The sequence below is a fragment of the Zonotrichia leucophrys genome, chromosome 26 (genome assembly GCF_028769735.1).
Source record: "Zonotrichia leucophrys gambelii isolate GWCS_2022_RI chromosome 26, RI_Zleu_2.0, whole genome shotgun sequence".
NCBI classification, from domain to species: domain Eukaryota; kingdom Metazoa; phylum Chordata; class Aves; order Passeriformes; family Passerellidae; genus Zonotrichia; species Zonotrichia leucophrys.
Genome location: NC_088195.1, coordinates 1,164,124 through 1,180,006, shown reverse-complemented (window position 1 = coordinate 1,180,006; position 15,883 = coordinate 1,164,124). Strand labels below are relative to the sequence as shown.

General features: G+C 49.9%; 1 protein-coding gene across 1 annotated transcript; it reads right to left on the bottom strand.

The window, feature by feature from the left end:
• Positions 1–881: 881 nt before the first annotated feature.
• On the bottom strand, positions 882–15,750 carry PTPN22 (protein tyrosine phosphatase non-receptor type 22). Its single transcript, XM_064733072.1, has 21 exons — positions 15,645–15,750; positions 13,376–13,484; positions 12,472–12,548; positions 11,087–11,182; positions 10,839–10,877; positions 10,384–10,455; positions 10,248–10,307; positions 9,727–9,869; positions 8,875–8,941; positions 8,110–8,187; positions 7,525–7,617; positions 6,187–6,263; positions 4,535–5,265; positions 4,004–4,096; positions 3,747–3,877; positions 3,029–3,056; positions 2,469–2,549; positions 2,082–2,185; positions 1,427–1,457; positions 1,251–1,328; positions 882–946 (listed from the first exon to the last, which is right to left on the bottom strand). The coding sequence occupies exons 1-21, from the start codon at positions 15,729–15,731 to the stop codon at positions 882–884; spliced, it is 2,340 nt and encodes a 779-aa protein (XP_064589142.1). The 5' UTR covers positions 15,732–15,750.
• Between the last annotated feature and the right edge of the window lie 133 nt (positions 15,751–15,883).

Below are 15,883 nucleotides of genomic sequence, written 5' to 3'. Positions count from 1 at the left end.
TCCCACCTTGGCTGGTGGGGTATTTTGGTGTTTGGGGTTTTTTTTTTACCCTGTCTATACAGGAAACAAATAATATAAAGCAATGTTCATCTTTATCCCTCCCCACTGATCAGGGGAATCTTTTGAGGAATCTGGCAAGAAATCTCATCTTCCCCATTCCCACATGAAACTCTGTGCTGGAGAGTCACAAATCCTTGAAAACAGCATTGTTTAAAATACAATAATATTTTCCTTGCTGTCGTGGTGTTTTGGGAATTTTTTTTCCCAGATAGAAGAGCAGCTGGGTCAGCCACTTGTGCAGTTACACCAGGTTTTTTTCCACGGGATCAATCTCCATCTTAAGTCTTATTGCCCCAAAATCCAGACAAATGCTCTGATTCACTCAGATGGGGAAAAAACCCGAAATATATATATATATTATTTCTAGAATTTGGGATGCTAATTCCCTCGTAGTCCAAGTAATGTAAACATTTCAGTGTCTTTGATTGCAGTAGACCTATAAACATGAGAGAGGGTCTGGATCACCTCTCTCTGCTCCGTTGGCTTTCCAGTTCATTCCAGAGCCTTCACTGAGTCCCATCATCAGTTTATGCTCAAATCCATCCTTTTGAAGTGATTACATTCCAAAACATGACAAAAATATGTCCCTCCTTAGGATAAAACTTGTATTCCAAGGTTAACTGAAAGCTGCTGGTACTTTTGCATTCTTGACTTTAAAACTCTGGTTTTAAATTCAGTGAATGTGCAAGTAGTGCCTGAGCTGCCAATACCGTGTAACAGCTTTGGATGTGTTTATTTTGGTGGAAGCTTCACTGGGATGGGCATTCCAAGTATTTCAGGATGATTTCACAAATCTGCAGTGCCAAGTCTGTAAAATACATCTAAATATTCCATGCTGGGGGTGGATTTCTTGGTCCTTTAGGTTTTGAGAATCGATTTGCAAAGCCTAGGAAGAAATTATATGTTTTTTAATGCAACAAATTCAGTATGGTACAGATGCTGATTTTGTAATCCCTTAAAATAACACAGGAATTGAAAATACTTGCAATTTCAGATCTTTCCCAAGTGTTAAGATCTGACAGAAAAGCAACATCTCGTAGTTGCAAATAAAGTTGTAAATGTGTAAAAACTATATGTGTAAAACCCAATGAGCATTATTTGAAATATTTGTAGTTTGTAAGTGTTCTGCCTGGCATTTAGACTTCCAAGAACCAGGTTCTTCCTACCAAAACATGAAGAGCAAAACATACCAAAATTAAGGAAGGACCTTGGAGAGTTTGTTGGGGCAGGTTCTGATGATTTTGTCAGTGAAGATGGACTGCAGATGCCTAGAAATAAAAAATGAGACTGGAGCAGCTGGTCACTGGTCCCACACATTTAAACACTTGCTTAAAGCCTTTGCAAAGATATTGGCCTGAAAACTTACTTTTTTTCACATTTTTCAATATTTTCAAGCTCTGTAAAAAAAAAAAATAGAAAAAGGCTTGTTGGAAAAAATGTGTGAAGCAATGGAGCAGCTACTAATGGGAATTTGCTGGTAATGCACATGTATAAAAACACTGATAAATGTACATGTATAAATAGATTAGCTACTGTGGGAATTCACTGGTAAATGTACAAGCATTATATTTCATAAAAAACAAACTTTGTGCCACTCTCTTTGGCTTTTTCCTTGTCATCCCCAAAGCCTCCAGTTTGTATTTTCCTTGCTGTTTTCCTCCAGTGCTTTTCTGTTGCACCATGACACCCCAAAGAACAATCTCACAGGGATAATTTACAGCAGGCTCAGCAAGAGGATGCTGGCAATGGTTCTGTCCTTGTAGGATGGACTCAGGGGCAACTTTTTCCCAGAGGAGCTGGGACTCCAGGTGGATGGAGTGCCAAAGCTGGGTTTCTCTGTTCCCAGTGCAGACAGGGTGGGTGTTTGCACTTCTACACCAGAATATTTTTATTATTCTTGTTTTCTTGCCCTGAACACAAGCACTCTCAAAGCAGGCCCTGTTCCCCAGTGAGAAAGCAGCACCAGCTGGGCCAGAGCTCTTCTCTCTCCTTTTTTCCCCCACACCTTTTGTTTCTTTTACCTTGCTCCTCCTGAAGCATTTAATGAGTTCTTTGGATGATGTTCCTGAGCCCTTGTTCTCCAAACCTGCAGGACTTGAGGAATTTCTTGCAGCAGGCTGGAGACCTGGGAACATACATCATATGTACATTTTCAGTGGTCATTCACAAACCCTCCTGCTTTTTTTCCAAGTGCTTTGTTGCTGCTTTTCATCTCCTCTAATGCAGCACTTCTAGAAATTTTCTGCAGGTTCCCTACTTGTGTTTATTTGCTGAGCTCTCCTGCAGGGAAGTGCTGAAGCACTACCTGGTAATGCTTTGAACAAGTGGGTCACACTCTCAGGAACCTCCAGGCTTAGGTGTGAGTGTGAAAACTCAGTCAGATCCTGAGAAAAGAGCTCAGCACTCACTTGCTGCCTCAGCAAGAACAAACGACTCCGGGGTTCTTTCAGGAAGCGGAGGAGGAGAATTGGAGCGATCCTGGGCTGTCTCTGAGAAAGAAAAGATAAAAGAGTTGATTACCTAGCTTAAAAGTAATATATATTTATATTTATATTTATATTTATATTTATATTTATATTTATATTTATATTTATATTTATATTTATATTTATATTTATATTTATATTTATATTTATATTTATATTTATATTTATATTTATTAGAAGCAACCAGCTGATCTCAGTTGTCTCAAAGGAAACACACGACATGCAGACAAAGAGGAGGCTGCAAGGGACATCCTCATGAACAGGATGAGGCAGGAGCTGATTAGGAAACATAAAACTACCAGTTCACTTGTTTGCAGAACTGTTTAGTTCTGGTTAGAACTATTTAGTTGCAGAACTATTTAGCAACAATTTCCGTTGCACTGAGCACAGATCCTAAACACATTTGCTAGATAAAGCAGTTTCAGGAAAAAAGCAGGTCTTAATTCCAAAGATTAAGATTAATTCCAGCTTTTAACTTATACCTGTTCGTGGGCTCCAAAGCTTCACACTCTGGAAACAAAACACAAGGCAGGTATTTAAAATTCCCACATCCAAATGTTGTTTTCTTGCACACAAGGAAGCCAGAGAAGAGGAAAGGATGTGATGTGCAAACACCCTCCCACACACACCTCCACACTTGTGTAGAGGAAGACAGACTTGTGCCTCATTCTTCACTTCACAGAGCTGTCACTCAGCTAAGGGATCACCAACAGAAGCCTGAATTTTGTTCAGCTCCTGTTGGTTCCACGGGGCTGGTGAAGCTCAGCAGAACACAAATGTCCTGTGTTCATTATCCTCCTCTAAATGAGGGACAATGTGTTTATTACCCTATACTGGTCTTAGAATCCCAAAAAATAATGTTTGGAGTAAAGTAGATGTTGTTAAGAAGGGGCTGGACTGAGACCCCATCTTCTTTCCAATCCTGAGCCCTGAAATCATTGGAAGTGTTCAAAGCCAGGTTGGACAGGGCTTGGAGCAACCTGGTCTAGTGGAAGGTGTCCCTGTTCATGGCTGGGGTATGGAATGGGATTTTCTTAAGAGTCCCTTCCAACCCAAACTATTCCATGATTCTGTGATTCTATTAAATAATTTATGGCAAGTACAAAGTGCCAAAAACTAGAGTCTTTCTCACAGAAGGAAATGTGGTGAGGAGATTGGCATAGGAATAGTGACAGAAAAGAGGTAAAATGCCACTTGTACCTTGCACGGTCTCAGTCTCACAGGGTCATGGAACCCCTTTGAGTGAGACTCACCACTCCACTCCCACGAGGTTCCAATATTTGGATTTCTGTCTGGAATCTGGAAACCTGGTGTGGCCTGAGGAAATTGCCCTGGAAGCAGTTGAACACAGAGAGATCATTCCTCATCCCTCACTGCCAGATGCTGCAGAGCCACCCCGATGTTGGGTGAGCCCCCTGTGCTGCTGAGCCCCACATTCAATGTTGGTCATCACTCACCTGGCTCACTGGCCACAATGAAGGACTCAGGGGTGCGCTGGGGCAGGGGTGGAGGAGCATCATCATCATCATCATCAGGCTGTGACAGGGGGGCTGATTGGAGAGGCACAGACAGGTTACTGGCATGGCAGGACACGAGAGGACTGCTGTGTAGGGGAGGGGGCTGCTCCTGCCCTGCACCACACCAGAGATTGGGGTTAAACACCTCTAAACTGTGGCTAAACATCCAAATAACTCCCAGCACCAACTGCACGAGGAAAATGAGCATAACCCAGCACAGAGCCAGGCATGCAGCTGGTGGCCCTGCTGCTGCTTGGCTTGGGCTGCACCTCCCAGGACTCCCCAAGGCACTGGGATAACGAGCATGTCTTTGTGAAATCAGTTGTTCCCTCAGCTCCCATGAGAGCCCAGTCCTGAGGAGCAGCTACAGCCCTGCCTGGACACCAGATGACCACACCAACCACTCCCTCCAGCCGGCCCCAGTCCAGAGTGACCCGATCCCACGCGTCCCCTTGTCCCAGCAGCACTCACCCGAGGAGCAGATCCTCTGCTGGTCCAGGGGAGCCTGCTGGGGTGATGGGGAGCTGCCTGTGCTGGGCTCTAGGGGGGCACTGGCAGAGCACGGAGGGAGGAGCTCGTCCTGCCCCCCCAGAAAGGGGAACACGGGGGACACAGGGTCGTCTGGAGACAGTGATGAGAAGTAGGGGTCTTCTGCTGAGCACAGGGAAGGGTGAGGGCATTGCCCCTGCTTCCTGCGGCCTGAGGGGGCACCTGCTGCTCGTCTGGAGGGGTGCAGGTCCGCAGGGGAAAATCCATCCTGGAAGCTCGAGTGACCTTTTGGCCACTGGGTACTCCAAACCGGCTTGGCATCCCCTGCATCCCATTCCCAGCCCTCTCCCTGCTGCCCCAGGCCTAGAGGGGTCGATACAGTCCATGCCAGAGGTGCCCTGGCACCAGGTGCCCTCCTGCCTGCTCCCTTTGGCTCCAGCTCCAGCTCCAGCTCCCAGCTGCTGCGTTTCTGAGGGGCACCCCCAGCACCCCAGGGCTCGCCAGCAGCTGCCTTGGTGCAGCTGGACAAGTTCAGAGCCCCGAAGGAGATGGCCTGTCTGATGGGGGGCACTCTGCTGGCAGAGCTGGGCTGTGCCCCCGGGGCACACAGCGAGGGCAGGGACGCTTTGCTCTGTGCCTCAGGAGGGAGATGTTGGTGCTCGTCCTGCTGTGGAGGGAGGTGTTGGTGTGGGGTCTGCTCCTCTGGCTCTGAGCTGCAGGAAAAGCACAATAAAGTGTGGAGTGAGAGCCATGGAGGGCTCAGAAAGAGTTAGCCCACAGCACTGCTACCAGGAGCAATTCCCTCAGGAATGCAGAGCCCAGCCTTGAGCAAGGCTGTGCTCCATTCTCCATTTCAACACCATTAAATGGTGAACAGGGAAGGCCCCTTTATGTCAGTAAACTGAATAATAAAGCAAAATTATTTACAGAAAGGAGACACTGCAATCCCAACCATGTCCGCAGAGAGATCCCACCACCCCTGGAAGCTGCTGGCATTGGGAAGCTGCATCCTCAGGGTAGCTGCTCCTGCAGCAAGGGGCACTGGGGTGGAATGTGCAGATGGGAGATGGGATCAGTGTGGGGGCATTCCATGGCAGGCAGAGGGCTGGGATGATCCAGCCTCCATGTTCATGAGACTTTTTAATACTCTTTTATACTTTTTTATACTGTTTTCAATTCATATGTGAAACACTGGGTGACACAAAGCCCAGGGCAGAAGGAGGGGACAGATAATGGCACACAGGCTGAGACACATCAGTGAGAAGTGCGGGAATTATTAGGAAATTAGGAAAAGTTTCTTCACTGGTGATGAGGCATTGGAACAGGCTGCCCAGGGAAGTGGTGGACACACCATCCATGGAAGTGCTCATCAAACATGTCCATGTGGCACTTGGGGACACGGCTTAGTGTTGGACCTGGCAGTTAATGGTTGGGCTTGGTGGTCTCAGAAGACTTTTCCAACCTTTATGATTCCATGAATTATGTTAGGAACAAACGTGAGAGTCAAAGTGGAACTCAGGGGAGGCAGCAGATCCTGAGAGATAAAATGTTTTAGAGCACACATCAAGAAGTTCATCTCTGAAATGGTGTGGGTGACTGCAAATACCAGCCAGGGATATTGTGCTGGGACTTACCAGGTGAGTGAGCTCAGGCCATAAATGTCCTCCACTGGAGTCAGGACTGGCTTGGCTGCAGGATGCCCTGCTCCTTCCTGGGGAAAGGAAATGTTTGCAAACAGGAGTGAGGAGGCAGAATGTAAAGAACACCAACGTGCTGCTTCAGGAGCTGGGATTTATGCCAAATGCTTCTAATTACTAAAGCTCTTGGGAAATGACACCAAGGTGGAGCTGAAAACTGCAGGCAGAACTTTCTGAAGAGCAGCTCTGCCAGCACCTTTCTGAAATGAGAGTGCAGCGAGCCCCACAACCATCCAGCTGTGCCAAACAGCTGGCAGGCAGCCTGTGCAGACACTTTGCCTTCAGGAGCCCACACTGGGCAAGCTGGGTGCTGGTTTTGTGCATGACACCAGCTCATGGCCATCCCCGTGCTCTGCACAGTGTCCCCAGAGCACAGGGAGGTTTAGGGGGGCGAGAGGTTTGGGCAAGAGCTACAAAACCACATCCTGACTTGAAAAGCCCTCTGCATTTTGTCGCAGCCCTGTGTGACCTTTGCTCACAGACTGTCCTTAACCAGTCCAAAAAGGCTTTTTTCAGTTCTTTTCTCACTCAGCTCTGGCTTGGAATGGTAAAACTGAGGCACGAGTCCCATGGCAGCATCCCCTTCCCAATTTTTGAGATAAACGTTTCTGACAAAATGAGCTCACAGTGACCTTCCAGGCTTTGCTGTGATGCATTTACTTTCCTGAATTTGATGCAGTGAGGCTCATGTCAGCAGCCACAGAACAGCAAGAGCAAAGAAAACCTCAACCAGAGAGATTTTGGCTATTCCTGTTAATATGCAACTTCACACCAAGACCACATTTCTTTTCCTCAGAGTTGTAACAGATTTGTGAGACTTGGCTGTGTTTTTTACAAGATATTTCCCCCTATGCCCTCCCACAGCCAGGCTGTAGTGCTGATTCCCTCACTAGCATACATTCAGCCTCACTGCCTTGGGATCCCAAACTTCCCAACCTGGTCTGAAAATCCCTCAAGTTTCACCGGCACATCCCCATGGAAATCAGTCAGTCCTGTAGAAAATTCATGCTGTTCTATTCACACACGACATTAAACAATAGTAAAAATACGTAGAAAATAGAAAATTATTTTGAGACTGAAGAAAATCTAGGTCTTGTTTGTGACAAGCATTGCACATTGAGGGGAAGAGCTGGATTCTCATGGGTTAATGTCAAAAGAGGCAGTTTGGGTATCAAGTGGAGTAGAAAATACGGGAATTCACCCCAGATCTGCAGCAGGAATTGAGGTTAGAGCTGGAGTGCCCAGACTGCAGTGTGTTTGTCCTGGCACTTTTACCTGTGAAGCAGCAGAATCCTTCTGGGCATCGAGTGCTTGAATCTGCCTTCTGAAGAGCTCAATCACGGCGTCATAAACCAGCTCATACTGCTCCTGCATTCCAGACAGACAGGCAGAAACTGTGACAGCCAGCACCTGAGGGACCTGTGAATGGCCACCGCTCCCCAAGCAAGCATCATCCTGAGAGAAGGTGCCTTTCCTGTCCGTCAGCAGGGTGCGAATTTTGAGAAGATGCAGAAGCCACAACTCTCACAGGGTTTGGGGGCTTTTGGGTGTGCAAACAGCACTGTTCTGCATTGAGCTTCCTCTTCAGTCTGTTGCAGCTGAGGAAAGTTCCCACTTTACTGCCTGGACAGTCCCTGGTTTCACAGTGTAAGCATTTGATAAATCCCACTGTGAGCACTGGCCCAGCTGTCCACAAGAAAACGCTCAGCTACCAAATCAGCTTCTGCCAAATCATTGTTCTGCTAGAAAAGGGACTTTGCACAACATCTCCACACCCAGCAGCAGCACTGCTCTGGGTTTCCCTGCTGTGGGAAAGGTGAGGGGCCAGCATGGAGCAGTGGTGACCTTCCCCAAACACACCTTGGTCTGCACTATGCAGGGTCGCTGTGTGCGCATCTCCTGGATCAGGTTGAAAACACTGAAGTTCACTGGAACAATCTGGCGAGAAAGAGAAAAGACAAAATGGTTTTAAGCTAAAGGAGGAGAGATTTAGATTTAATATTGGGAAGGAATTCTTCCCTGTGAGGGTGGCCAGGCCCTGGCACAGGGTGCCCAGAGCAGCTGTGGCTGCCCCTGGATCCCTGCAAGTGTCCAAGGCCAGGCTGGACAGGAGGGACTGGAAAGAAAGGATTTTTAAGATCTTCCAACCCAAACCTTTCAATGATTTCTCTGATAAAAATTACAGACAGGTCTAATTCCACAAAAATTCCAAGTCATGATGCAGTTCAGAGCACTGTCTGAAATCCAGGCCTGCTACTGCAAGGGGCTGGTTTGGAAACGCTGAATATCTGATGTGTGAATGTGGAGAGACAAACATAGACAGTAAATATGTATTGAAGAGTGAAGGTCAGCACAGGACCATGTGCTGTGAGCTGAGGGCCTGGTCAGAGTGAGCAGTGGAGGTGGATTCTGCCCCACTGGGGTGATGCTGCCAGTGCCTGGAGAGGGGTGGCACAAACTGGGCACAAACTGGGAGTGGGCAATCAGCACTTTGTCACTGCTGTTCTCCATGGGGAGCTCCCACCCCCCTGAAATCCCCCTGAGCGCCGTCAGAGGGGCTGGAGGGCAGAGGGAGGGCTGGGGAGGGGGGCAGGGGGCATGGGGGGCACTGAGGCTGGCACTCACCCCGTCCTTCAGCAGCTTCTGGGTGTAGTCGATGGCACAGATGACGCCGGTTCTGCCACAGCCAGCACTGCAATGACAGCACAGGGCACAGCCTGGGCATGGGGCACAGCCTGGGCACGGGGCACAGCCTGGGCACGGGGCACACCTGGGCACGGGGCACACCTGGGCACGGGGCACAGCCTGGGCATGGGGCACACCTGGGCACGGGGCACACCTGGGCACACTGTGCTTCTCACAGGGATGTTTGGAGAGCACCCACAGCACCTGGGACCCTGCTGTCCCACACACATCCTGCAGACCCACTCAGGGCTCTGCTGCACAGGGTAGGGGGCACAGCTCATGCCCTGAGCACAGCTCCCAGTCCCCCTGTGGTGACAGCCACGCGTGGGCATGGCCAGTGGTGTCTCTGACCCAGACAGTCTCACTCCCTGACAGGAGGGTGCAGCCAGCCAGGTTGGTCTCCTCTCCCAACTAACAAGGGACAGGACAAGGGGAAACAGCCTCAGGTTGCCCAAGGGGAGGTTCAGATTGCATATTAGGGAAAATTTCTCCACCAAAAGCATTGTCAAGCACTGGCACAGGCTGCCCAGGGCAGTGCTGAAGCCACCATTGAACAGATGTGTAAATGTGGCACCTGGGGACATGGTTTAGAGGTGGCCTTGGCAGTGCTGGGCCAATGATTGGACTCCAGCATCTTAAGGGACTTTTCCAACCTAAACAATTCCATGGTTCTGTGATTCAATTGCTGGCCTGCTGCTCCCTCCTTCCCTGCCCCCTGTTCATGCTGGCTGTCCCCCTTTCCCTTAGGGCTCCCCACAAGAGGAGCTTGGCTGTGGCAGCCAGCCCACCCACCTGCAGTGGATGCAGACAGGGACCCTGTCATCGGGCTGGTAGCAGCGAATGTCCCTGACCAGCTCCAGGATGGGCTGGATGGACGAGGGCACGTGGTGGTCTGGCCAGTTCTTGTAGTGGAAGTGGAAGATGGTGCGGGCTGCCTGCAGGAGAAGAGCGGTGCCAGGGTCTGGGAGGTCACCCAGCAAGGGGAGCTGGGTCTCTGCTCCATCCCCACTCCCATCTGCAGCAGCAGGCAAAGGGCAGAGCAGCAGTTTGCAGCTGGTTTTGCTGCAGGAGCTGTTTTATAACATCCTTAGCCCCACTTACCAGAGCCTGGTTTGCCATGGCTGACAAACAGCTTCAGAAACTGAGGTCTGAGTTAATGAATTTTTTACTTCCTTTGTTCCCTCAACTGCTGTCAAATCTAATTCAGCAGCCTGAGCAATGTAAAATTTTCTGCACAAAATGTACCATATTTTAATATATTATTTATATAACAAAAGCCAGGTACATTTTCTGCCTTGACCTTTCCTCCTTACCTCATTCAGGGTCACCTTTAAAGTTCTAATCACATACTCATTCCTCTTCTCCTCAGCCTCCTGCAGAAGAAGGGGTCAGAATCAGATTTTCTGTGGCGCCCTGGGGTGGGACAGGGTGCTGGGGGGCTGCACTCACACAGGTGATGGAGAAAGGGCCACAGTGCAGGGGGGAGCCGTCCACCTCCGCCCAGTACCGCTCACATTTCTTCTGTGGGGACAAGCACGATGTGTTTGGTTATTCCCCACTGGCCCTTTTTCTATTTTCAGGACAAAATTCACTCTGGGAAGAGGCTCAGCTCCAGCCTCACTTCCTTGGAGCTGCCACTGCTGGTTTTCCCTTTCCAGAGAGATTCCCTACGCTGCTGGAAATGGCTGAAGAATTTCATGGGATCACAGACCGGTTTGGTTGGAAGGGACCTTAAAAATCCTCTCCTTTCACCCTCTGCCATGGGCAGGGACATCTCCCAGGGACCATTTGCAGCTGGAGACCCAAAAACCAGCTTATAACAAACAGAAATTGCTGTCACTGTGGGATTTAATAAAAATCTGCATCTCTCACCCTGCCCTGGCACGCTGTGACATGCTACTCACCTTCCCCATTTCAAACTCCATACAAGCCATGACCACGACCTGCAGGAAGAAGGCTCATTAGAAAAGGCTGAACATGAATTTCTTATCCAGGCAGCAAAATTAAACTCATCTCTTGTGGGTACTTATCAGTGATAAGGCAACTCTGAGGGCTGCCTTCCCCTGAGTCCCAACAAAGGACTTCTGGCTGGAAGGACAACTTTTCTTTAAGAAAAAGGACATTTATATCTAAATATAAATCTACACCTTACCAGGACTTCATACTCCCAAATCATCCTCCAAAAGTCAGTGACAGTAGTGGGCAGAGGACCCTGGGTTGCAATGTATGCTCTTGGCCCATAGACACCCTGGAACATTCAAACCAGACATGGACACATCTGTGCATAGTTCACCAGCAGAAATAAAGTCATTCCTTTCTCTGAATTCATTTCTACCTGCAAACCCATTAAGGATTTAGGAGGACTTTCATGGAATTGAGTTTTGGGCACATAGATTAATTCACATAGTGGTGTGCAAACCAAAGGCAGGGCCAAGCTGTGGAGCTGGGATGTGCTCCCAGAGACCAGCAGCAGCTCACAGCATCTCTGGGAGCTTGGAGGTGATGTGGCCACAGCTCTGTTGCTGATGGCTGAAGAATGAGCTGTGATCCTGTTGGGAATCTTCTGCAGACAGGTTACACAGAGCCTTGGGCCACTGGTCACCATCATGGAGAATGAAGGGATCCATCTATCTATCTATCTATCAATCTATCTATCTATCTATCTATCTATCTATCTATCTATCTATCTATCCATCCATCCATCCATCCATCCATCCATCCATCCATCCATCCATCCATCCATCCCTCCATCCATCCCTCCCTCCATCCATCCCTCCATCCATCCCTCCATCCATCCATCCATCCATCCATCCCTCCATCCATCCCTCCGTCATCCATCCATCCCTCCATCCATCCATCCATCCATCCATCCATCCATCCATCCATCCATCCATCCATCCATCCTCCCTCCATCCATCCATCCATCCATCCATCCATCCATCCATCCATCCATCCATCCATCCATCCATCCATCCCTCCCTCCATCCATCCATCCATCCCTCCATCCATCCATCCATCCATCCATCCATCCATCCATCCATCCATCCATCCATCCATCCATCCATCCATCCATCCATCCATCCATCCATCCATCCATCAGAGGAGGGCTGCAGGCCCAGGACAGCCCAGGACTGGTGGAGCTGCACGTGGAGCCCTGTCCCACCCTGACCTGCCCTGCTGCTCGCCGCAGCCGTGCAGCCCTGCAGGGTTTCCTGCCTCTGCACTGCTCTCAGCCCAGGTGACTCTGGCCACCGGCAGTTTTGCGCCACTGTCACCCACCAAAGGCAGCAACGGCGACGAGGAAGTTGGGGCTGAGAACCACAAAGTGTTCCAGCCCCAGCATGAGTGTGTCCCTTGCCCTGCAGCCTCTGTGCTGCCCAGGGGGTTCTGGAGGGCTCCCTCATCTTCTTCCCTCAGTTATCCTTGAGCACAGCCCAGAAACTGCTGCAGAGCCCCCAGCCTGCTCCTCCTGGCACAACCCACCCAGGTGGCACCACCAACACCTTTGCAGGACAAGGCACCACAGAAGAGGCAAACCTTGATGAAGTTGGCATTGATGTAATGAGAGTCTGTGTCTGACGTAATCAGGGACAGCTCCACTCGGCTGTGGTCGACTGCAAAAGCAGGGGAAGGTGTCAGTGTCTGTCCCTCCAGGTCAGTGAGCCCCGCACATCCCCTCAGCCCTGCTGCCTGCACACACAGGGGATGGACAGGATCCTTGTGCAGAGTGGGGCAGGTTTTAGGGGAGAGCTGCATGAAATGCTGATCCCCTCTGCCCATGCAAGCCAAACCCAAACCACCCAACAGCACCCCAGGCTCACACCAGCTCTGTGGGGTCAGATACAAGGGTTTGAAAGCTGGACCTGATCCTGGAGGTCTTTTCCAGCCTTAATGATTCTGTGATTTACTTTCTTTTCCAGGTTGGAATGGACAAAAGAGAGTCTGCTCTGGTGCTGGGACAGAGCCCTTTGGAGATCACTGCACCAAGGCAAGCCTCAGCAGGGTTTGCCTGTTATCTGCTTTGCACATTGTGGAGACATCACTGTCCAAAGGCCTTTGGATGCAAGTGGTTACAGTGCTAACCAGGAACTTGCAGGGATTATCACTGGAGGATGTGTTTCCTAGGGAATGGAAGTTCTTCTGTCTGTAGAAATACCACAGAATATCCTGAATTTGGAAAGGACCCACCAGGATCATCGAGTCCAGCTCCCATCCCTGCACAGGACATCCCCAAAATCCCACCGTGTGCCAGACAGTGTTGATTGTGCCAAAATCCTCCAGAGCAGGCAAAGCCCTAAATCTGAGCAGCAGGACTCAAAGCCAACAGACAGCAGTGAGATGCTCTCACAGAACAGCTGTGCAGGCAGGCAGCAGAGAATGAGAACAAGAAAAGCAAGAAAAACAAAAGGCTGAGCAGGAACAGGTGCCATTTCCAACCTACAAGGTAAGATGTCCTTGTATCTGTTCTTCTTGACATTCTCTGGCTGCTCAGACGCTGCTGTAGGGTAGATTTTATCCGATCTGTACTTTGTTGACTGTCTCTTCAGCTTCTGTGATAAAAGAGTGGAACAAATTACAGCAGACGTGCTGCAGCCAGCTCACTACTGGAGAGCACACGAAGGTCTCCAGGGGTCACGTTTGCAACCACCATCAATTCTTTCCTGAGTGGCTTTGCTCAGAGCAAGAATAGACACAGAACCTTCTGAGAGGCCTGTGAAGGATGGAAAGTGTGTGCTGAGGCAGTGCCCACACGTCGGCTTGTGAAGTGACAAAAGCGTCTCACGAGGGAGAGAGGCCCAGGGGAGCCTCTCAAACGGCACCCAGATCAGAGGAGTGACAATGTCAAAGCACCTTCAATGAATAATACCAGAAAAGACAGGTAAAAATCTATTGATTTTCCTCACTTTGGTGGAGATGCTCCCATCTGTAGCTGGAAGCAGCGATGCTCAAGTCACAAAGGGAGCAAAAGCAGCTGGAACAGTGGCTCCATGGACTGGGGAAAGACAAGGAGTCCTGGGACAGACCCTCAGGGCTGCAAAGCTCTCATCTCTTTCATTTTAAGGATAAAGCTGCAGCACTCACAGGGAGTTAAAGCATCTTTCTCCTGGTAAAGCACAGAATTTTATTTCACTGCCCCCAGCTCCTAAATAACACACACTGTTTGTTACCAGTGCCCAGCAGTGCCCAGCTGTGAGACTACACAAACAGAAAAAGGAGATTCTAATGAAACCCTATCATTTACAGTAACATCACCACAATTTGCACATAAAAATGCTCGGTCCCACAAGGAGAGGGCAGGAATTGGGGTGGAGGAATGGCGTGAATATATCTGTCATGTTTGGAAATGAGCCAGCACGGTGGCCTGCTGAGGCCGCTGCCTTGCAAAAGCAGCCACAAATCAGGTGTCTTTGAGATCTTATCCCATTAAACAGGAAATGCAGCCTTGACCATTTCCAGCTGCCATTTTGGTCAGGAATGAACACATGAGGCTGCTGGAGCCAGCCTGAGCAGCAGGCTCAGAGCCCACAGCCTCACACACACAGACACGGGCAGAGAGAGGGGAAACTCAGCAGGCAGCGACAGCACTTTGTTCCATGGAACAACAGACTGTCACTGCAGGCTCAGATTAATCACTTCCCTCCACCCAGACACCTGGAAACCGAGCACTCAGCTTTCCCCAAGCGTTTGAAGGGCCAGATTTGCTGGTATGACAGAGCAGGGCTGGAGCTTGTGGAGACCCCTCGGTAACCCAGAGCCCACTGCCAGGGTCTGAGTGTTGGACACATCTCAGATCTCACAGTTTTACCCTTCCGTGTGCCTGTGAGAGCTGGGCAATGTCACTGCCTCTCAGAGCAGCCCAGCCAGCCTGTCAGAGCCTCCAGCTGATACACCAAGGGCCACCTCCAGCCACCAGCTTTTGCATTGGCATCTGAGCCTCACCCCTGGCACCCAAACCAAAAATATATCAGAGAGCTCACAGATTCAGGGCAATGCAGAGCACAGGGGGAGGTGGGAGCCATCAGCATTTTGTGCAGCTTTTGCCTTGAGGGAAGAAGAAAGCAGTTTCCAGGAGGGGCCAGGAGCACTGCACACAGATCCCAGAATGGTTTGGGTGGGAAGGGACCTTAAAGCTCATCTCATTCCACCCCCTGCCACAGGCAGGGACACCTGATGCTGTCCCAGGTTGTTCCAAGCCCTTTCCACCCTGGCCTTGGACACCTCCAGGGATGGGGCAGCCACAGCTCCCTTGGGCAACCTGGGCTCTATAGAAACAAGGACGAGCCAAGGCAAAGCAAACCAGAGCTGCCTGGCAGGAGCTCGTGTGCCACAGGTCTGACAGATTGCAATGGGGAGAAGGGGCAGAGGCTCCAGATTCCTCCCAGTGTCCCCAGTTGTGTCACCAGGGCCAGAGGCTCCAGATTCCTCCCTGTGTCCCCAGTTGTGTTACCAGGCAAAGTGAAACCATGTCCCAACAAGTGCATTCACCGAGCAGAAAACAGGAAGCACTCTGGTGATTAGTTAAAAAGCAAACAGTTCAAATGCAAATCACTAAATTTCTATCATGTCTTTACATTCATCTCAGCCCAGTTAACTTCTAGGTATCTGCTGTGAAACCCCTAGAAAACCTCACTGTCCCAGGTTTGAGAGGTGACCGAGCGATTCCCCCCGACACGAGCTGAAACACCGAGCCAAGCCTTGAGAGAACTCACCAAAAACTCCTCTGCAAACTCTCCTTTGTTGAGCTTCTTGCCCTGGGCCCTTTGCAGGTTGCGCTGCAGGATCTCCCTCTGGTCCATGGTGCCGCAGCGAGCCTGGCCTGGCCCTCCTGGGACGGGACATGTCAAGTGATCCGCAGCGGAAGGCGCCGCCGGGGAGAGCTGCTGTGGTTTTCTGACTTCATCACGGCCCCAGAGGAAATTAGTGCGTGGCAGATAATCCTGGTCAAACA

What these genes read in the sequence shown, in the direction of transcription:
- PTPN22 (XM_064733072.1), bottom strand. Translation starts at nt 15,731, where the DNA reads ATGGACCAGAGGGAGATCCTGCAGCGCAACCTGCAAAGGGCCCAGGGC. An exon ending in GCTTTGGAGCCCACGAACAG is followed by an intron (nt 2,550 to 3,028) that starts GTATAAGTTAAA and finishes TTTCTTTCTCAG; the next exon opens with AGACAGCCCAGGATCGCTCC. An exon ending in ATTGAAAAATGTGAAAAAAA is followed by an intron (nt 1,329 to 1,426) that starts GTAAGTTTTCAG and finishes TTTTATTTCTAG; the next exon opens with GCATCTGCAGTCCATCTTCA.